This window comes from Lissotriton helveticus, chromosome 2_1, assembly GCF_964261635.1.
Source record: "Lissotriton helveticus chromosome 2_1, aLisHel1.1, whole genome shotgun sequence".
NCBI classification, from domain to species: Eukaryota; Metazoa; Chordata; class Amphibia; order Caudata; family Salamandridae; genus Lissotriton; species Lissotriton helveticus.
Window position 1 is genome coordinate 1623156274 of NC_136059.1, and position 22934 is coordinate 1623179207.

The window sequence follows — 22934 nt, forward strand, 5'->3', positions numbered from 1 at the left end:
AGTGACGGCGGTGATTTGCGGTATTTATTTATTTAGTTATTTATGCATTTTTATATAGCGCGGACTTTACCCGAAGGCGGTATTTATTTATTGTTATTGTGTGTGTGTGGGGAGGGGGTAACCAGATGCAGTAAACTGTTAAAATAAAGGCATCTTTGTGTACATTTTAACACGTACTATTGTACCTGAAAAATGTGTGCTAACTCCCCAAAAAGAGATAGGCACATTGTTTTTTTAAAATCTATCAGGCTAGCTTGTGATATGTTCGATTGAATGATAAATGCAGGGTCGATAGTTCAAGATTTCTGTTTCTGTATTCTAATGGAAAGTGGGTGCGGTCTCTAAGAGAGACTTTTAGTCCATGTGTTTTTTCCAACTTTGCATTGCAGATATGTATATATGAACCAAATAAAGCCATAATTTGAAATTATCTGGTTGTCATTTACGGAATGATATGACATATCTACACATGCTGTTTGTGCTTTTCTTAAAAGGGAAAATAATTTTGCAGTACGTATGAACACATGCAGTGTGTGTGGTAACCTGATAGCTCTGTCTTTTCCCCTGAAATGGGGCACTTTTCTCTCTTTTATGCACAATCTGACGAGGCTTTATAACCAGCGTTCTTTCTGTTTAATACGTTTTATATTTTCTTTCATACTTCTTAGCTCTGTGTTTGTTTAATTCAAGAGGTCTTAATACCAGCAATCCGCATTTTAACAAAAGCTGCAACTCGATGTCAACTACCGTGGTTTTATTGCATACCATCACGTGCAGCCCAATATTTCTGCATGAGTCCGATATCCCTTCATTTGCCTGTTCGCTGTGCACGCACCTGTGCCATTTCTTGCATGTAATTTTATTGTGCCACTATAGCTCTACTGTGTCACCATTGCAAACATTCCAACTTATAGATAGATAAAATGATAGAGACAAAAAGAAAGCTGTGTTTTATGTTTTGACCCTGTACTTATATGTGCATACGTTTGTGTAGTCCATTTCTTCTTGGACTGTGTTGGTGGTATCGGAGTGAATCTTAAACCACCACACACTGAGTGATGTACCCGTCACTGTTTACTATTTCACTTCAACAACTTGAAAACAGGAGACAGCACCAGTGTGTTGCTGCTAGCTTTGTAGTCATTTGGTCCTGTTTGGGGTTTCCGTGGCATGAGTTGAACCTTGCGGCATTGGAAGCATGGTGTTTGGCGATGCACAAGGATGCAAACGATCAGACAGGTACGATGAGTGCAGTTCGTTAACGTTATTTCGTAGCATGCCGACTATGCATTTTATGACATTTGCTTCATTCTATCACAGACTGCCTTAGTTCGAAGTAAGGCAGTGAATGGGTGAACACACCATTTGGCAGCTTGTGAGCCTCTCTCCGCACTCATGCTGGTTTGCTTGCAACCGGTATCAGACTTCAAAGTAATCCGTTCCCCCGTCCCCCGTTGCTCGCTGAAGGCTGTCATGCCCAAGATCACACCGACTGTCACTCAGACCTGGCTTCTCCCACTTTGGCTAGGTGAAAAACAATTTTTATATTGGGCGTCCTGGTTTGTACATTCCCAAAATAGTCGAGCGTTGTTGCAGTAAACATTCAAAAAAAGGTTCGGTTTGGGCTCTTTAATAACAACGCCCACCCTTTACTACATTTTCCAGCACACCTGTGTGGTTTCTGTGAAAGTTTTAAATAAAATGTGTTGATCATATCACGGGTACAGCTGTGCTCCTTGCATTCCCTCCTCCCTTTTAGCCCATCCCTTTCAGCAGCAGCTGGCAGGCACCGTAAGGGGCAGAGCAGCGCACACATTTAAACTTTGTTTATTCACTCTCTCTTACCTAACACAGCATAGCACATAACACCCAAGTCTGACACCACATCACACACAGCAGAGCACATCACACTCAGGCCTGACACCACATCACACACAGCAGAGCACATCACACTCATGCCTGACACCATATCACACACAGCAGAGCACATCACACTCATGCCTGACATCCCATCACACACAGCAGAGCACATCACACTCAGGTCTGACACCACATCACACAAAGCAGAGCACATCACACTCAGGTCTGATATGACATCACACCACACACAACCAACACCACACACACACCACTACAAACACAACCCCACACACACAACCACCCACACAACCCCACACATCACCACACACACACCCACACAACCACACAGACCCACCCACACAACCACACACACAAAACCACACCCAACCACACACACACAACCACACCCAACCACACACTCAACACCCTCACTCTATCTTTCGCCCTCACTCTATCGCCCTCACTCTATCTATCGCCCTCACTCTATCTCCCTCACTCTATTTGTCTATCTAACGCACTCACTCTATCTATCGCCATCACTCTATCTATTGATCGCCCTCACTGTCTATCGCCCTCCCTCTATCTATCGCCCTCCCTCTATCCATCGCCCTCCCTCTATCCATCGCCCTCCCTCTATCCATCGCCCTCCCTCTATCCATCGCCCTCCCTCTATCCATCGCCCTCCCACTATCTATCCATCGCACTCACTCTATCCATCGCACTCACTCTATCCATCGCACTCACTCTATCCATCGCACTCACTCTATCCATCGCACTCACTCTATCCATCGCACTCACTCTATCCATCTCACTCACTCTATCCATCTCACTCACTCTATCCATCGCACTCACTCTATCCATCGCATCGCCACAGCATCACTCAGCCCCACCACAACATCACTCAGTGCCACCAAAGCATCAATCTGTGCAACAATTCAACAAAAACAGGTTCAAATATGTTCTCTCAATATTTCAAGCTTTATTACAAATGTCATAAAAAGATGTTAATATTTCACTTCTCTTCTTGGATTTTCATCACAATAAAACACACTGAACATAATCTTCACAAAAGTGATTTACAAAAGTTTAAGCTATTGCCATTATAAATTTCAATAACTTTTATGTAAGTATTAATTATTAAAACAAATAAAAGCCATTGTTATTTGTAATATCAATACATCTAAGTCATGTAAATACAACACATATTGCATTACAAATGCTATAGGTGTCACATTTGCGAAAGTTAAAACTATTGGCATTGTAAATGACAAAGCTATTAATTTAGCGATTTTCAAAACCAACACATTAATACAACAATTGTCATTTACCATACCAATAGCTCAAACTTTCCTAATGCGAGACCTATTGCATTGCAAATGCTTGTTAAAGAGGTTCTGATGTGGGACTAGGGAGTATACAAGGCCAAGGACTGCGGTGTGCTTGTAAATAGACAATGTTGTTCTGATGGTGAGGGGAGGTGACTGGTCCTGTCCGGTCCTGTCCTGGGAGGTGAAGGCTTGTGCTTTGAACCGAAACCTTCTGATGATTAAGCAAAGCTGGTGGGTTGTTTTTAGGAATTGTTGCCTAACACTTTTAGGGTTCTATTATTGTAGTCATAACATGGTGACTTACATTCTTGAACAGGGAGCTGTATGCTATTCTTGGATTCAGTAGTCCTTCCCAAACCCCCACTTCAACTTACATTGTCAAAATAGCAATCATAGCCATCGGGTGATGCCTTCTTCAGAGCTTCTTCCAGAGAAGGGACTGTTTTGTAGTTGAAGACTTCATCAAAGCCAATCTCCTTTAGATAGGCAACCTTGTCATCTGCTCCAGCACAGCCAACTACCTTGCCACCCTAAGAAGGTACAAAGGAAGCATGAGAAATCTTGCATTTGCTTCTATCAGATAATAAGTCTCTTAACCAATATTTCATTTTGTCTAATTGCAGTTGGTTGTATGAGGTGTGGAAGATGGAAGAAACGTTTATCTCTAAAGTGTTCCCTTTCCTATCAGGGAGCATTTACGAGGGGGTTAGATAACCTTGGGACCGCCGTTCTCTTGACCAACAGATCTGTTTATTACTTTATCAGCCATGAGAGTTTGTCTGAACCATGGTATCCAAGTGGATCTCTGGATCACATAAGATTCTGTGCGTTATATACCTCCTGGTGGTCTGAAGTGACCATAAAGCAACATGATTCAGCAATAGACAACACTCCAAATAATAATAGTAATGATTTGGTTGCCTGGCATCTGAGAAGCAAAATCACTGCACTCATTTTGCTCTAAATTGGAGCTATGTATTAGAGTAAGTAGTGTGCATCCTTTGCTTGTGAGGATCAGTATTCATGCATCATTTACTATTCGATATTATATAATCAATAAAGTGCAGTTTACTGTACATTATAAACATGTTTCAGTTAAGTAAACTGAGCCTTCCTCAGGTCCTATAGCAGCAAGATGACTTGTAATAATATTTTAAGTACAGGAGGATGTGGCACATAATGGTAGGATGACTCGTAATATCATTTTATATGGATTGCGCTTCTGAATATTGAACACAGAAATATCGTAATGTACGAATATAGTGGAAAAATATTGAAGACCAAAATATCAACAGGTAAGTGCATAAAGAGGAAATATTGATTTTTTATTCCTAACATCTAATCCATATACCTTTAAGATATGTATCCGTGATCAAGGCAGGTGTCAGGCCCAAAAAAATATGGATAAAAATATGCACAACTGCCATTAAAAATAGTTTGAAGGGCACCCTCAAGAGTGCGGCTCGGTTTTCTTCCTGATTTTGCACAAATGTATGTTGGAAGCTGGATGGAGCGCTAACCGCTTTGAACCTGCATCGCCTCATTCTGGTGCTCACTTGCACTTCTGCGCCCTATCGAGTTTGCAAGGGGGAGTTAGGTTTAGAAAATCTACCCTTACCTTTCAATATTACGATTTTGATCTTTTGTCCTCAATATTTCCATGGCACAATATTCTTTGTTTGATATTCTGGAAGCACACCTTTTAAAGTACAGCTGTACGTGATTCTTTTTATTTGTTACATAACTGCAAGATGACTTATGATGTCATTTTAATGTGCACTAGTACATGGTTCATCGTGTAACACCATTCTTCTTCACTACACACAGGTAAATGTTTAGATGTTTGAGGACTAATTTATGAGAGCCCTGCATCACATTTGCACAATTTAAAATGGTACATGTGTTATGCAGAGCTCTGAAAAATGTATGAAGCCACGCAAAGCCACCCTGCTTGGCTTGGAGTGGCCTCATAAAGCATGAGTGGTGCTATTCAGCGCAAATTGCTGCATCGCCTTACTATGCACCCAGGAGGCATTCCATGGTCGTTGTGGTGGGTTTTCCCACACAACACCCATGGAATATGACCCTGCCCCAGATTTATAAAGGGATGTAAACCTGGGGTAGCGTCAAATACGTACTCCTCCCCAGGTGAGGCGTAACAAGGAGAAATATGTTTATTTGTCCTAGTTGTTTCCTCTTTCCATGTGTGTTGCATTCTGTACACATAGAAAGAGGAAAATGCTTCATAGAATTGTTTTAGTGCCAGAAGTTGTCCCTTTCTGGACAAACAAAAATCCTACCTGCAACGGAGGTAGCAATGCGCCATGGTGAACGGGTGCCTACGTTGGCGCTAGGCTGCCAAAATGACACCAGCACAGGCAGAAAGGACAGGAATGCACTGTATTGCTTTAAACATCTTATTCCCAAACAAAGACTGGACTTTCAGTGAAAGAAAAATTAAAGTTTGCTGAAAGGCTGTGCGTCCATTTAATTGTTTAATTTACTATTTCGTTGAAGGTCTGTGAAGAACGTGAAGTCTTGGATCATGTGCGCTGATATCATGCATTTAAAGTCTGGACATGCAGCTGTATTTGATACTACTGCTGTAACGTCTTCATTATTCTCCTCTAGTCATCACTTAATAGAGCACACAAACACCCTGAGGTTTCATAGCATTACGTGGAACAATCCAATCAAGGCAAATAAAGAGCTGAACAGAGAACCATAGTTAAGAGCATGTCCACTGTAAATCAGTGTCCAAAGACTAGTCAAAATGGTAAAAAGGTTCTCTTACGAACACTTGGGACCAGATATACTAATATTTTGCCTCATAGTTGCACCACTTTTGTGGCAGATCCATGACGCAGAATGCTAGTAGATATTTACAAAACCACGCAAGGGGCGATTAGTGTGACTTTGTAAAATAATGTAATGAAAAGAAGTCTTGCACTGCATTGCGTAACATTTCATTCTGGGAGGAGTTCCATGGGTAGGACATGGGCGTGGCCAAGCATCCACCCATGGATTTCATGCAATCCCAGATTAACAAAGGTTTGTAAACCTGGGATTGCGTGAAATCATTACACCTCCCAGCGGATGGCATAACGAAGAGAACAATCTTTTTTTCTCTCTTGGTCATTTCCCTTTCTATGTGTGCTGCAGTCTGCAGAACACATAGAAAGAGGAAAATGCCCGGACAAATTCTTTTTGTGCAGGAAAGTCTCTCTTCCTGCAAAAAAACAATTCCTCTTGTAACGCAGGAAGGTGCAAGGGTGCCTGCATTGGCCCTAGTCTGCCTGAAGTGCGCCAGCGCTGTGCCTGAGCAGAAATGCACTGTACCTCACTAGATTCGGCGCGTTTCTGCTCCCTCTCTTTCGAGCAATGCAGCGCAGATCAGCCCGTTGACTTGCTACGCTGCGTTGCGTGAAAGCATGATAAATCTGGCCCTAGTTCCTAAAATAAAGAAAAGGAAAAACGTTTATTGGTTTGGCTTTTAGCAGTGAGCCCAGAGCAGCAAGGCAATCTGTTCCACGAGCTGTTCAGTGCAACAGCTAAACCTAAAAAAAAGATAAGAAAGGTCCGAACTGATTTCAGTTAAAAAGACAAATGTTTAATTAAAAAAATACTTCAGGTTCATCAGCAACTGCCAAACTTATTGTGATGCCCTGACCTTTAATGTTAAGAGAGATAGTTGTTAAACTTAAACTGGAAATGCAGTAGTAACCCTGAAAACACCGGCTTTTTCTCTGATAATGTGCAATTGTGTTTGGGGTTATATTCCAGGACCATAAGGGGAAGTTACTTTAAGGTTTTAGCTTCGTTTTCTGCTTAACATGATCTAATGATCTAAATACGTGTTAAAGAAATGTTGCATGACAAAGAAACACATCTGGATGTAGTGGAAGGGTCCAAACACCTAACCAATTCCAAGGGCAAACTTTGACTGTTCAGTCTCAGATGCCCTCGGGAGAGTCGAGGAAACTTACAGAGCTCTGGCTTGCCCCTGTCAGAAACAATATTCACTGACTCGAGTCAACGGGTAGAAACAAAGGCTACCAAACACTGGCTCTTGCCAGCAACCCTATGCCTCAGGGCCAGGAGAAGAGGTCTCAAAACGTACCAAGCCCAAGTATTATTACTATATGACAGCTCATCAGAGAAACATCACATACATCAAGAAGCAGCACCATCCCAACCACAAACTGAGATAAGCCAAGTTGATGGTCGGCGAAACAGATACTCAAAAATGTGCAGTAAGCTCTACCTACTCCATAATGGGGAGGCCCCATTCAGGAGAGATTCCCAAACAAGGTGGCTAAGGATTTGCATTTATTCAGGAGAGGTGTAACTGCTCAAAGTCAGGTAGCACCATACCTGCGGCCAGATGAGGAGAGGGAGTTGTCTCTTGGTTAGGTCTGGCAGGAGTGAACTGGACAGAGTGGAGGGCTGCCTGTTGGTGAGAAAGTGGCGGGAAAGGTCAAGCAGCAGAGAGAGGTTAGTTGAAAGTGGACCTCTGGTGGGCACCGTAAGAGGAGTCTGATGGCTGAAGTGAGCAAAACCTGCAGCTAGGCAGCAGAGTGTGTTGTCAGGCAGTAAGCACGGCTTTAGGAGCAGCAGTAGGCCCCTTTTCTGGTGTGAGAGACCAAACAGTTGCCAGAAGTACTAACTAAAATCAGAGTGGGTGTTGCAAATGTTACCTGCTCCACCCAGCAGATCTGGTAGGCTGCAATTGGTAGATATAGTGATAACAATTCTTGGAAGGTAGAAGAGCAGAAAATGGACACAGTGTTGATGTTAAAATGTTACACATACACACGTGTTTTCCTTCTACGTGAACATGCATAGAGAAATCAAAGTTTGGTCATTTTCTTCCGTTTGCAGTGTAAACATATTTGTTTCTAATTATGTTTACAATTGGTTAGGTTAATAAATGTTAGTCTAGCAGCCTCATCCCTACCAATAATGCCTTCCTAAACCGCAACCTTCCCCGTTTCAAATACAACTTTCCCTGTCTCAGCTACAATCCAGCCTGCCTTATTTAACCCAATGCCTGTTTCAACTATGTACCCAATTCTACTACCACCCTGGCCTCCTCTGCTATATCCGTGGCAGTTTCTACTGCAATATAACCTTACCTGCGATGGTGGTTGGATTAAATGTGATGCTCTCCATTATTGTTCCATTATTTTTGTACAAGTGATCCTAGTAGACCGTCCGAAAAAATCTAATTCATCAGATAGAATGCCTTGAGAAAGCATTAGCCCCCCAAAAAGTAGTGCATTTCGTTGCAAAAGTGCAATAATAAAGCAGACGCAATGGCTCCTGGTTTGAAACAGCCCTAAGGGCGGGCAGCTCTCCCGTTTGTTCCGGTCTTGAAAGAGTTCACACCTTCCTGGTATGTGTCTATATGTGATCCCACTCCACGTGCACATTATAACCTGTCACAAGATGTTTGCAACAGACCAGACATTTTGGAGAAAGCAACACAGATAAGAGTGGGCATGTCATTGATGTAGCTTTTTAAGGCACCTGTCTGGTGGCATATACTCTAGGCGAGTGGGGAAAAGAGAGGGTTTGGTGAAAACATCTTATTGTGTGTGTCACAGTGAGCATGAGTTGGTTTGAGGAAGCAGAAGTGCCAGTGTGTATGAATGGTGTTGTGCAGGTGTAAGCGTTCGTGGAATGCAATTCCTTGGCTCTATCTTCCAGGTTGTCTCATATTTCATCTCCCTGACAGATATGATATACCGGGGAAAGAGGGATGGGTAATTGGACAAAGAGGGAGATATTAGGGAGGAGTCTCCAAGGAAATTAAAAGCACAGGGATTTTTCACAGAGATAACATGGGAGATCTGGTGGGCGGGAGATGTGATGTGGTTATTTTGAGGTGTCTTCTCTATTTTATGCTTGAACAACGTAAGAAAAGCATGTTGCTACCTGCCAATGGAGAATATATGGATTTTGAAGGAAGTGGATTAGTTTGTCATAGTTTTGAAACAATCCTTCTTGAATTGATTGTGGCTATTTAGAGGTCTGGTTCCTGTGTGTTGGACGAAGCAGTTTAAAAAAGCTACCTGGCAAAGGTGTACCTCTGGACTCCACAGCAGTGTGGATTAGCTTAGTGTAAACCTGGGACCACCCATCTAGATCAGGGTTTGGGATCACAGTGGGAAGTAGCTTCCCCTGCAGTGGTAACAGGACTGTAATATTTCCTGGAACTGTGATTGGAGTGTGTGTGTGTGATATCTAAGACGGTGTGATGTGTCACCTGCCTGTGGTTATTTGTCAGAGTGATTTGTGGTCAAGAGTTGGCCATTGGAGCTAAGCGTACTTGGCTGTGTCTTGTTTACGACTGATTGATATTTTGTACAGCACTCTCACTCTGTTACCACAAGGGTGAGAAATCGAAAGACTTAAAGAGAAGGCACCAAGACTTGAGAGAGTTCCTAAAGCAAGAACAGTGTAAGAGGGAGAGATGCCTGCAGTGTACTGGATACACTTGTACAGCCAAGCTAAATATCAACTCTGAATCATTTGAGTGTCGACATTGCATTTATTAACTTCCTTCTATCCTTTTGTAAAGCGCTCTGATAATCTTTAGGATCCTGTTTGCACTATATAAAACTTTATAAATAAATAAAAAGCAGCACTTGTGGAAAGCCTAGTTCGTGGGAACCCGTGGACTTGTTCTGGAGTTTGTTATAGCAAGGTGGGGATTTGTTTGTAGGCTGATGAGTTTGTATTTGACCGTGGTGCAACCATAGTCTATCTAGATCTCCCTGCAATGCTGGAGCAGAGATTGCCCCACACCAGAGAAAGTCAGCGCTTGATGGTGGGGTTTTCTTAGTTTGTTGCGTTGATGAAGTTGTTGAGATACTTCAGTGTGAACATATGTGTTGCCCATGAGGAGTATGTGGAATTGAGGTTATTGGGGAGGCATGGTTCTTATGCAGACAGTGGACCGATGTATTTCGGTGGCTGCTTGGGGGCCCTTGCGTCTGTCAGATCAGGTATTGGTGCCAGATATTTAGCATGCTGTGACATTTTTAAATTACTTAACCTGAGATTTGCTACATTCCTTTGGAAAACCCTGCTCTGGAACGATTGTCTAGTAATATTCGACACAGCAGCGCAGCTATGTGTCCCTTTTTCTTGAGACTTGGCCGGCCACCATTATTGTGTGTGAAAAGAAAGGGAAATCCAAAAGCTCTAAGCATTTTCTGCAATGTTGATGCGAGCAGAACAGGTTAAGGCCGGTGATTATTGTTACATTTTTAGCAAGAGCTGGCATGTCTAAAACCGAGGATTCTGCACAATGATTGCGGCACAGATGTCTGTGGTTTCCACACAATAGTGCTAAGAGATGGTAGCATTAGCAGTTTGACTGGGGGGGTCAGTGGTGGATGCTTCCGAATGTGAAATGAACATGCTCAGTGATTTCACCAGAATTGTTCATGGTAGCCCATCCCACACGCTCAACGGGAACGGAAGAAGGGCAATGCAGCATGACTTGCAACGAGCAAAAAAAGCTTGCCACAGCATTCCCTAGATCTGATGGGTGTGGTGTCTGTTCAGCACCCAGAGGAATGGGCAGGGTTACAATTACTTTGAAAGCGCCCTGCCCAAGTGACTCACAAAGCAAGCGTAACGCTGTGTCCCAGATCCATGACTAATACGGAAATGAAGTCTATTTCTTCTGACTCGCTTCCCACTGCAGTGTCAATGGTGGTTTCTCGCTGTTCGGCCAGGCGGGAGCAATCTGCTTTCCTTGGTTGTGTCAGGGGCCACTTTCCGAGTCTCTTTACACCCTATCAGTAAGACCTTTGAGCACCTAGGTGGAATTGTTGTATGCAAACCGGAGTGTTTACAAGGACAAACTGCTGTTGGTGATATTTTGATTTTGCAAATTGGATTTTCTGACACAGGGATCCTGCTGGGATGATGAAATTTCCCTCTAGTTAGGGTTTGTGGCCATTGGAGAAAATGATTCCCTGTGAAAGTCAAACAACGTCTACTGTGCCACCTTGAGGATATTCACAAACATTTGGCATGCACGTCACACCCAGAAGAGTAGTAGACTGACACATATGTGATAGGAAAATGGGTTTCCCTATGGAGAAAAAAAAAAAAAAACTTCCGATGAACTTCTGTGCTATACGTAACATGAAAAAATACACTTGCCCTGTGTGCGTAAATTAATGTGTGCTGTGAGTGCTTCCCACAATTATTTCTGAGTTTACTACATGGTGAAAATGGACTCAATGTGTAGTCAGAGGCCTATGTGAGCACATTTCCGACTTTAAAACCAGGATTTTGTGATCCAGGCCCCTGCTCTTTAATCTTAGAAAATGCCAACGGTTGGTGTATCTGTGATGCAACTGAATACATGCTTATGGATAATATTTTCACTAAGGCGGTGCCTGGTTATTTGTATAAAGTGTACACTCTGGTAACACTCCAGACCCTATCAATAACCCTATCAATATGGTAAGACATTAGCAGCAGCAAGCAACATAATGACCTCAATGGTAACTCATGAGAAGAAATTACTTTTTTATGCTGCTAATTTACTCTTACGTCTGCTGTAATTTTGGATTATTTCTGTTAAAGGTTGTTTTGGCAAAGAAAGATGCTACTTATGCCCTGAAAGCCACTTTTTTGTTATATTAGCCCTCTCTACCGCCACTCCATTATCAAAGTATCTGAGAACAGAGCGCACAGAATTGGAAACAGAATAATGAATATATGTAGTACATGTAGCATGTAGTGCATAAAAATATGATAAGCATTTTATCAATATACTAGAACCACAACTTTGCTGCTATAGAGAAGGATGGGAACCCTGACCATGGACAAATCCCTGCTCCTTTTAGTTAGGTTTCCACTATACAAATACCTACAGACATAGATTATGCTCTTGGCAAAATCGTGGAAGACGCTATCAACATATATGGATGAAAACTGTCTGCCTGTTCTACAGTCTGTTCTTTATGAAAATGTGGAAGCACATCTGGGTAATCCCGGTATCAATACATTGTCAGCCTATTTCAATAGGACTTGATGTCAATCTTCAGATTCTTATATGTGTTAGAATCACTCCTAGCTGCTTTTATTGTTCCTCACCCAATAGCTCACACCCATGACTCTAACTTAGTGTTTCTCCAAGACCTGCACCACTCTAGGAGGCATATTTACAATATCGGCGCATCTCTGCAAATCAGCAGGGTTGAGCCAGAATAGATGCGTCACGCAATTCTCCCCTTGCGCCACCACGGATCCTTCGCATTTACAATGCCGTTCACCATGGCGCAAGGATAGGAAGATGCATGTCTCATCTTGTGGCGAAAGAGCGGCGCATTGCTGGAGTCGTGTCGCAAGTGTGACACAACTCCAGCAATGCACAGGGGCCGCTCATAATTAACGTGGTGCGTCACTCATTACACCTGCTTCAAGCAGGACTAAGGGTTTGACGCAGAGGCGTCGTATAACTAACTCACTGAATTCTTGTGGATTTCACTGAGTCAGTCTTACAAGGCTTCCCTGCGACGGTACGCCCACCCTGCAACAGAACGCCCACATGCGTCACGTTGTAAATAAGTCACAACGTAGCACATAGTTTATGGCGCCGCTGCGTCACAGAAGTGACGCAATGGCGGTACGAATGTGTCGCAGGGGGCTTGTAAATCTGCCAATAGGTATTTGCCCAAGCCTTCCATTCTTCTTAGCCATGCCCATTAATCTGCTACTTCATAGTGTTTATAAATCACTAAAAGTCTTCTATTGGTTGGAAGGTTTTACTGGTTAGAGTGGAATCCAGCCGCTGCCCATGCATGTATAAGCAGTGTGGGGGAGGGTTTCACAATACGACGACGAGGGAAATTTAATTATTTATTTAATTTTCCTTTGACGTCATATCTCGAACCCCCACCCCAACCCCCCCCCCCCCTCTCCCACACACCCACCAGGCCCCACCGATTTTACCTGATGGGCCGCAGCTGGTGGAATCCTATGGAAATTAGGAAGGGAAATTCTATGATCACTAGCAACATCCAGGATTTCAGAAGGGAAAATTAAAGGTAAAACATTCACTATCTTTCAATGTGCAGGTTAGTGAAGCTCAGAATGCCAATTCCAAGAAGGCGTCCACCATAACCTAACCCTTGTGAGACTTCCACGGCCTAACCAAATTGCCATATGACACAGCAAAATAAGACAACGAGACCCCGTAATCGATGAGACGCCAAACGAAAATGGTATTTACGCATTGTCCAACCAACATTTTTTTCTTTCTAGCACTAACCGTGATGAAGCCTCCTTTGCCAACCCTGAGGCAGTTCCTGACAGCTCAAGGTAAAACCAGAAGTGCATTATAACGTGGCCAACTTCACAATGCAAAGCAAAATTCGGACAGACTCCTCAGTCTTGGTTATTAGGCCCTTACAAAAATGACGGTGGTATATTTGCAAGTACATGCTAGCTAGACACCCTCAATGAGACTCTAGTGAACATGTTTTGCTTTGTAACTTCGATGTGTTGTGGGCGACCTCTACTCAACTCTCACTGGTTAGTCATTTTATGCGATGGATATACACATTAGAGTTCGTGTTTTTACAATTTCAATGCACTTTCAGTAGTAAGAGATCTTATTTGTTGTGGTGAAAAGGTTGCTGTACACATGCATGCACAACTTTTCCTGAGACATTAGTTTATCACCAGACATCTGTATTATAGTAGTGGGGATACATTTTTCATCCACAAATGGGTGTGCAGGATTTATGCTTACACTGAGGTTGAGGAACATCAATGTGTAATCTTCCTCTTGAGGGCAAACAGATGAGGTCAGGAACTATTGTGTTTCACTTTCTTCTGGCATTACACATTATGATATGGTGTGAAACAACAGTAAAACTTAGACCAATAAAGGTGTTTTTCAGTCACCCCTTTCAAGTTGCAATGATTTACAGGATTGTTATGTTAATAAAATTTATACCGCGCACAGCTGCCCCAGCAAAGGGGCGTCCCGGCGCTAAGACAACCAAAAAGCCAGCTACCAGATCGAGTGAAGGGTAGCAGTGGCAGGTACAGAGCAAACATTTAAGCAAATATTAGATCCTGGGTGGAAAAAGGTGCGTCTTTAGGGCCCTTCTGAACAAGAGGAGGTCGTCGATAGCGCGGATGTGGACTGGTAAAGAGTTCCAAAGCTTCGCCGCCAAGTAGCGGATGGAGCGCCCTCCGGCTCTGCAGAGTTTAAAGCGTGGGACCGTGGCCAGACCTTGACCTTTGGACCGCAAAGAGCGTGAAGGAACATTAGGGGTCAGTATGTTCTCCAGAATTTTGGGAGTGGACTGTTTAAGGATTTTAAAGGATAGGCACAATGTCTTGAACTGTATCCTTTGGGCCATCGGGAGCCAGTGAAGCTTCTGTATGGTTTCCTTCGCTGAGCAGAACCTAGGTAGGCCAACCAAGGCTCTAGCTGCAGCATTCTGTATGCGCTGCATCCGGGTGATTTCTGCCTGATTTGCCCCTAGTAGGAGGGAACTGGCATAATCCAGCCGGGAACCAATGCAAGCCTGAATTATGAGTTGCCTGGTAGGTGCATCGAAGAATTTCAGAATAGGTCTGAAGGGATGTAAAATGCCAAAGCACGTGGCTGCCACTTTTTTGGTGTGGCTAGAAAAACTGAGGGTGGAGTCTAGCCATACCCCTAGATTTTTCACCTCTGTCACTGGTATGGGTGTCTTACCCAAAACTGAAGGCCACCACTGATCGCCCCACAGCTCGTCATTCTTACCGACGATCAGAACCTCCGTTTTACTGGCATTCAGCTGGAGGTAGTTAGCTGTCATCCAGCCAGCCACTGCGGCCAACCCCTCCCTGAACCTGGAGGCCTCGTAGGCTGAGTCCCTGGAGAGTGCCACCGCTAGCTGCGTATCGTCGGCATACGATATCATAGCCATGTCCCACTGCTTAGCGATAGCAGCTAGCGGCTGCACGTACAAATTGAATAACGTGGGACTCAATGAAGACCCCTGAGGAACTCCGTGCTCAATAAGATGGACTTGGGATTGGAATGGAGGGGTGGCTACCCGGAATGATCGACCGGAGAGAAATGATCTAAACCATTCAAGGGCCATACCTGTGATCCCTGCCTCTTCCAAGCGATGAAGCAGCACCGTGTGCGAGACCGTGTCAAACGCGGCACTGAGGTCAAGGAGAACCAGCGCCGCCGTTTGACCGGAGTCAAGCACGGAACGCAGATGTTCTGTCATCGCAAGGAGGGCGGTCTCAGTACTATGGCCTGCCCGAAACCCATTCTGGGAGATATCCAGGATGTAATTAGTCTGGAGGTGCTTAGTAAGAATGTTATTAGCATGAGCTTCGTCCACTTTAGCCGCCCAAGGGAGAAGGGAGATTGGGCGGTAGTTCTCAGGCTTACTTGGATCTAGCGTGGGTTTCTTAAGAATCGGGGTGATTGAAGCTTGCTTCCATCTGGTGGGCACTATGCCTGAGGCAAATGAGGCATTGATAAGCTGTCTCAGAGGAGGCAGGCACAGCACGGCGGAGTCTCTAAACTGTACAGGCCTAAGTGGGTCAGCGGGGAGCCGGATTTAACCTTGGCCGCTAGTTTGTCAAATTCGGCTTCTGACACCTCGGGGAGAATGGTAAGATCGGTGTTCGTACAGGGGCTGGGCGACGGCCATGTATTGAAGGGATCAGTGTTCGGGAATGAACGGTAGATGTTGCGGACCTTCGCTAAAAAGAAGGTAGCGAGGTCTTCGCAATGCGGCTCTGACGAGACCTCGGGCACTGGGACTCTTTTGGCGGTTAGATCTTTAAGAATTTTAAAAACCAACTTGGTCGGATTGGAGCTGCGTTTGATCTCACTTGAGTAATATGCCGCGCGAGCCCTGCAGATGGCTCTGTGGTAGGTTTTCACAGTAGCTAAGTATAATATTTTTTTCTCAGAGTCATAGTTTTTTCGCCAGTCTCTTTCCGCCTTTTTACAGGTTTTTTTTCAAAAGCAGCAAGGCATCGTCGTACCAAGGACTGGGTTCTAGAGTGCGGCATTTGCTCCAGGTGACTGGGATCAAGGCGTCAAGGGCCCGAGTGATCCAGTCACAGAAAAGGTCATAGCCAGACTCTGCATCGCAGAGTGGGCCAAGAGGATGTTCCCTGAGGAGACGGTGAAGTCCACCAGTTTCAGCTTACTCCAGGGACGCTTAAGAATAATTCTATCTATATTTTTGAATGGGGGGTCCGAGCTTGGAAGGGATAGCTCCACAAGGAAATGATCAGACCATGCCACCGGGGTTGGCATCTGGACAATCGCCATTGTTAGGTTAGTAAATATAGGATCCAGGATATGCCCATCCACATGAGTAGGATTAGTGACTAACTGATGAAGCTGGAATGCCGCAAGGTCAGCGAGCAGGCCGCCGATGATGGGAGTCTGGGCTAGATCAAAATGCAGGTTAAGGTCACCAAAGATATTAAAGTTGGCCGCTGCCAGTGTGAGCGAACTGATGGTCTCTGGAAGGGCTTTCCTGAATGTAGCATCATTATCTGGAGGCCTATAGATCAAGAGACCATAGAGGGTGAAATGATGGTTAATCGAGATGCGAAAGTGTGCGCTTTCGCAACCTTCTATCACTACATTCTTCCACATACATGGATAGCAGGATTTAACGACTGCCGCAATCCCACCTCCCCTGGTGTTTCGATTACTAGTGTAGATGGAATATTCTGGTGGGAGGGCTAGATTAAGCTCAGCGGTCGCCTCATCCTGAAGTCAGGTTTCAGTCATAAAAAAGATATCAGGTGTTTCCTCTAAGATGAGGTCGAGAACCTCAGCATGATGCTTAACGAGTGATCTGACGTTAAGTTGTAGAATCTTAAGATGCTGTACAGTTGGAGGCTCGAGAAGAGCATTAATAGGGGAAGATTGGCCAAGTGAGAGATTTCCACAAGGGCATTTAAACGGGCCGCACAGCGGATGGAGGGGGGGGCAGTTGCACTGATGAGCTGGCTGGCGTAGATGTAGCAGGGCATCTCTAGTATAGATCTGTCCATACCGGTTGATAGGAGCAGCGTCCCTGGCCAGAGGCGATGGACTGGCGTGGACGGGCGCAGACGGGCTTACCTTTGGCGCACCTTCGGCGCGCCGTCTGCGCCCCCGCTGCACCCGTCCGCTGCGCCTCGTTGCAAACTCCATTTTAAGTAGCCCCGTCTGCTCGGCCAGCTAGAGCGCCAACCTAGTTTCCGGTGCAACCGGAAGTGTGTTTTCTGCCCGGAGCTGCCCCTGATCGCAATCCGTTAGATCTGGCTCTCTCCACACAACGGGCGAGCCCGAGGTGGAACAAAGAGGAGATCTTGGAAGGCGGCGTGGGGTGAGTGTCCAAGAGATATTTAGATGCGTGAAGAAGGACTGAGTGCAAGTAAATCTGCACAGAATACTTCCAAGTAGCGTTACAATAAAAATAGAAGTGCAAGTGAATCTGCACGAAGTGCGTTTAATATGGTTTCAATAATGTGAAAACTAACAAAAGCTTAAAAAATGATCAGTCCTGAGTACCTGACACTCGGAGCATCCACCGCGCCCCTGCCAAACTCCAGTTTAAGTAGCCCCGTCTGCTCGGCCAGCTAGAGCGCCAACCTAGTTTCCGGTGCAACTGGAAGTGTGTTTTCTGCCCGGAGCTGCCCCTGATCGCAATCCGTCAGATCTGGCTCTCTCCACACAAGGTGCGAGCCTGAGGTGGAACAAAGAGGAGATCTTGGAAGGCGGCGTGGGGTGAGTGTCTAAGAGATATTTAGATGCGTGAAGAAGGACTGAGTGCAAGTAAATCTGCCCAGAATACTTCCAAGTAGCGTTACAATAAAAATAGAAGTGCAAGTGAATCTGCACGAAGTGCGTTTAAAATGGTTTCAATAATGTGAAAACTAACAAAAGCTTAAAAAATGATCAGTCCTGAGTACCTGACACTCGGATTGTGAAGGTACAGGAGATAAAAATGTATCATCACATAAGATCATCAGAACCGAGGGAGCAATTGTTGTCGTTGCACCAGTTTCACTAATAATTTTTAGTGTGCACACACACACACATACATATTTGGAATGGTTTCTCCTTAAGTCCCAGTTCTCCCACATATGCGAGTAGCCATGGCTAAGGGCTTAGTAGCAACAAAAAATATGTTTGGTTTATGTCAATCTCTTCACAGTCAATCGACTGCATAGTGGTTGTATGGACTAAAACATGTGATCCTTGTGCCCTTGTGCCATGAACAAAGCTGATTTCTATTCGCGTTGTGCCTCTATAACTGCTGAATGCAAAACTAAATTGCAACATGGATTTTGCATGTTTGTTCAATGTATCATTTGTTGGCTAATCACTAAAGGTCGATTCACAAACTACATTTTGTAGAATGTGTAGTAATAGTGTAGCACTACTTGGTTTCTACAACATGCTTTCCACAAAAGCTATGGGTGAAAATGTTCATCTCCAACTCTCCTATCTTTTCTAAGGAGAGACCTCCACACATGTACGTTTACTTCTCAGGGGCATATGTGGAAGAGAACAGGGAAGAAGGGATGGGCAAATGGGGAGTGTGTTCTAGAAAATGGGAGGGATTTAGGAAGGGGTAAGGAGGGATCTAGGGCGGTAAATGCAAATACAAACATCCACCCATAAAAGACCAAACAGATTGCTATTAACATACAACACGTCTAATGTTACAACATTCCATAAGGCCACACAACAGTCATGGACACTCGAAATGCCATTCCACAGAATGGCAATGCCATTCCACAGAAAATAATAGGGAGGGAAATAGAACTAGAAATAAAACAAATGTTTACTATTTTTTTAATAGTTTAATCATGTTTTAAAGAATGTCCTATATATTACCATACCATCATGCTCATTCTTGGCTTGAAATGTTTGATTACATCACAACAGCATTAAAATATAGGCTAAATTCTGACATCTTAAGTTAAATGGCAGAGCATGTTAGGGGAGACAAAATCTTGCAGAAGGTTTTCATGTTGAGGCTTGAGTGGAGGAACTGGAGGAAAGGTTTCACCTTTGAAGACAATGTTGCACTCTGCATTTGTTGGTTAACGTTGCAACCATGATTATGTGGCTAAGTGCCAGGTCTTTAAAATGTAGTACTGGACCATGCATTTCAATCACAGACAATAAACTTACTTTGATTTTTGCAATTTGCCCAACAACTGAACCAACGGCCCCTGCTGCAGCATTTACTAGGAGTGTTTCTCCATTCTTCATCGAGCAAACATCCAACAAGCCAAAGTATGCAGTCAACCTATGAGAAGGAGTGAACAAAACAGCTTTTCAATACAGATTATTATGTTTCCAACATCTTGCCAAGTTTGTAGTCTCAGAATGACTTGCAGACATTTCAATTTCTTCTAATCTGTCCTAAAAATAAAATGTTATTGATCGTTCCCTTAAGGCCCCCTGCTGGTTTCAGCAGTCTGGTTCAAAGACACAGCATCGCGCTGAGACCCTAGCTGGAGGGTCACCTCAAACTATTTCCACTGATAACGTCCATGTTAGATCCTAAAGTGGCATGATCTTCTCACTCCATCAACCCTCTAGTTTCCTTCCATTGTTTGCAGAGCATCTGCCTTTTTGTTCTTCCTTCTAGCTTCAGATGATATACCTCTACTGAGAAAAGTTAGGTTTTTATTTTCATCATCCAGACAAAGATATGATTTAGCGATGTAAACAAGGTGTTATTGTCAGAAGAGTGCATGATGCTAAAGGATAGTTTGTAGCAAATAATTCTTGGTTTGTAAAAGTGAAACATGATGAGAAGGAGACAAAAGGGTCACAAGGCGTACCCCAACAGCCTGCCTGTCAACTTTTCAAGGTGAAAATAAGGTTGATATATGCAGTTCAGTGTCCATCATCAGCAATTCGCTGAGATATCGGGAAACGAGAATTGCTAATTGGGGTGTCTCCATGGATTTCTTTGTAATTCATGGGAAAGAGTGAATTATAAGGTTTATAGCGTAGCAACATATGTCAGAGTTGATATGGAATGAAGCTCACTTTCCAGGGAAATGTAAAGGAAAAGTGGGAGATGGTGCACTTTAATGCGCGTTTGGGTAGTAGCAATGTTCAGAACAGATTTGGCTAAAAGGCCATTTTGGAGAGGGGGCTTTGAGCTAACTCCCATCAGTTTTTGACAAGAAATGTTGAGAGAAATTATTACTTTCAAAGGCCACAATGCGAGTAATTTGATCAGAATCGGATTGAACGTAAAGGCAGAACGTTACTTGGATGCTGTGGACCTATAGAAATAGAAGGACTGTTTCGGGTCAGTAAGAATGGGGAGAGATTGGTAGCAATACTTGAGGAATTGCACAGTGCATGATAGTTTTAAAACATATTAGTTATGTAGGAGTACTCCCTGTTTTATTTCTTTTCTTTGTATGTCTTATGGGTTCATGAGAACTTGCATGCATGAAAGGGGTGCAGAAAACTGGGAATTGTGCATTATATAACACTGTAATATAATAAGACAGTGTTTCCCTCACTTAGTCACATTGAGTTTAGACATGGGAGTGTTCTACTATGGTCACTATGCTCAAAATAAATTCTGTCTGGGTGTTTCACGTGTTTGCCACTGTTGTTTAGATGTACACAAATGCATCACTCTGCATTTGCATAGCACATTTAAAATGACCTCTCTTGAAGTAGCTGATAACACAGACTCTATTATTACTATAATCATGAGTGGGTTCCTCCTTGAATTTAAAGTGTCACTCTGCAGGTTAAACAGATCTTCGGAGCAGATATGTCATTCTGCTGACCTACAAACAGATGGACTCGCTTCAGCTCCCTACTGGCAGGCGATAAGACACTGACTCCAACACACACTGCAACCCAGAACACCAACACACTCAACACCGGTGCATTCTACAACTCATAATACACATGCATTTTCAGAGCTCTGTGGATGCTTCATTTCTCATTTACTAATCAATCATGCAAAGATGCAGGAGTAGTTTAAGAGCCCTGTGGACTTGTCGGTACTCTGATACTCGGGTGGCTGCAAGTGGCACTCCGCACACACTTTTTATAGCCAGGTGTGCAATGGACTTCTAGTTGGTCACACAGTATTAGCTCTGACCTGGTACCAATTCTAAGTTGGTTTCTATGGCCATATGCCTTGTGGCAGGGACTGTCAGGATAAAGAGTCATGTTTCTATTGGAGGTGATGGGAAGGATGAGTGTGGTCCACGAGAGAGTGTAGGAAAACAACATTGTACAAGTATGTTGGTGAGGATGGACATGGCAACTCTGCATGGCATGATGTAACACTGACTACAGTGGAGGTGCCTGAAATTAAGGTAACAATTATTGAATGTATATAGGAGTTAAATTAAAGAAAGAAAACACACCCAATTTTCAGTGGCTGAATATTTGGGGTTGACGTGAAAACATAAAGAGCATTTTTGAACTGCAGTCTCCCAATGTAGGCTTTCAAAGAAGCCATTATTTACATTTTTATGTAGTGCTGCCTGAAGTGAAATTGGGTAGTAATGAAAGAAGAGTCTTTAAAAGGGAAATCGACGAGAGATCTTTAGCCTTTAATTTGCCAATTCTGAAGGTAATGCAAGTTAATTTGTATGATGTTTGCAACTTTCTCAAAACCAGAAATGAGGTCTGAAGCGGAGTAAAGTATGGCTTTTTTAGGACAGATGCAGTAGTCATGGATACCAGCGATGAAGGAATTTTTTCAGAGTATAGTTTGGAAAGATAGATGATCATGGATTTGATTAGGTAGCAGAAGTCATAGACTAGGATGAGAAGTAAGATATGACAAAAACAAAGGCGTTGGAGATGACACAGGCAGGACATACATGTTTGTCAACATTTCTTTAACATTTAGAATGGATTTTTGGAGTTATGCAAGAGGGAGACAGCAAACGTGCAGTGTAATTATGGGATAATAGTTGCAACCAGTTATCAACAAGGGTAGGTTGAAAACTGTGGAGGAGAGCAGGAATTTGATCTAACATGGATCAAGTTGGAGATATTTGGTGGACCTTCAGGTCTTCATGTCATTGAGGCATTCGCACTCAAATCTGGCACATATCAGGTTGGGAGTTATCGATGAATGGATAAACATGGACTGTAAATGCTGTAATAAAGTCCATTTACCACCAGGTTATACTAAAACTCCATCAAATTTGCATAATACAGACTTTGAATCAATTTTTAAAACATTTGCGTCAATATGGCTCAATCAGGAAAATGGTTTCAACAAATAAAACCATGCAATATATGATCAGCACCAACCTCCTCTGAGGTGTCAAATCCCATACAAGATGGGACTGGTAGCATATAAAGGACTGTTCCAACAAGATATTTGCAAAGCAAAATTAAAGATTGTGAAGATGTTTCTTTGTGAGTGCAGACCTCAGGATATAGACTTTCTTATGCCACTGATCCAGAATGCGTCATTACATCTTCAATACTGGTCCACACTGAATAGTTATAGTTAGGACCCTGTTTCCAGAGGGGATGGATGTTTTGGTTTGCTACTACCTCTGGTGCTGTTTGTCGTTTGACGAATCTTTACAAAACTTTAAACAAAAAAGGTTAATCCATCTTAACTACTTCCCATAATGTTTTTGATTTCCCAAGATGTGTCAGAGAAAAAGGGGGTGTGGGGAGCTGAGAAAAAAAAGAACGGAGCCCTGGATAGCTGCTAG

General features: G+C 43.5%; 1 protein-coding gene across 3 annotated transcripts in view; it reads right to left on the reverse strand.

Moving 5' to 3' along the window:
• The window catches only part of LOC144818802 (prostaglandin reductase 1-like), a 330315-nt gene that overhangs the window by 51110 nt on the left and 256271 nt on the right, over positions 1–22934 (reverse strand). For all 3 annotated transcript variants that reach the window (XM_078676574.1, XM_078676573.1, XM_078676572.1), the window contains exons 6-7: positions 19393–19510; positions 3563–3718 (exon numbers count right to left, since the gene is read on the reverse strand). In XM_078676574.1, the coding sequence (XP_078532700.1) occupies positions 3563–3718; positions 19393–19510 (274 nt within the window). The remainder of the gene's footprint in view (positions 1–3562; positions 3719–19392; positions 19511–22934) is intronic.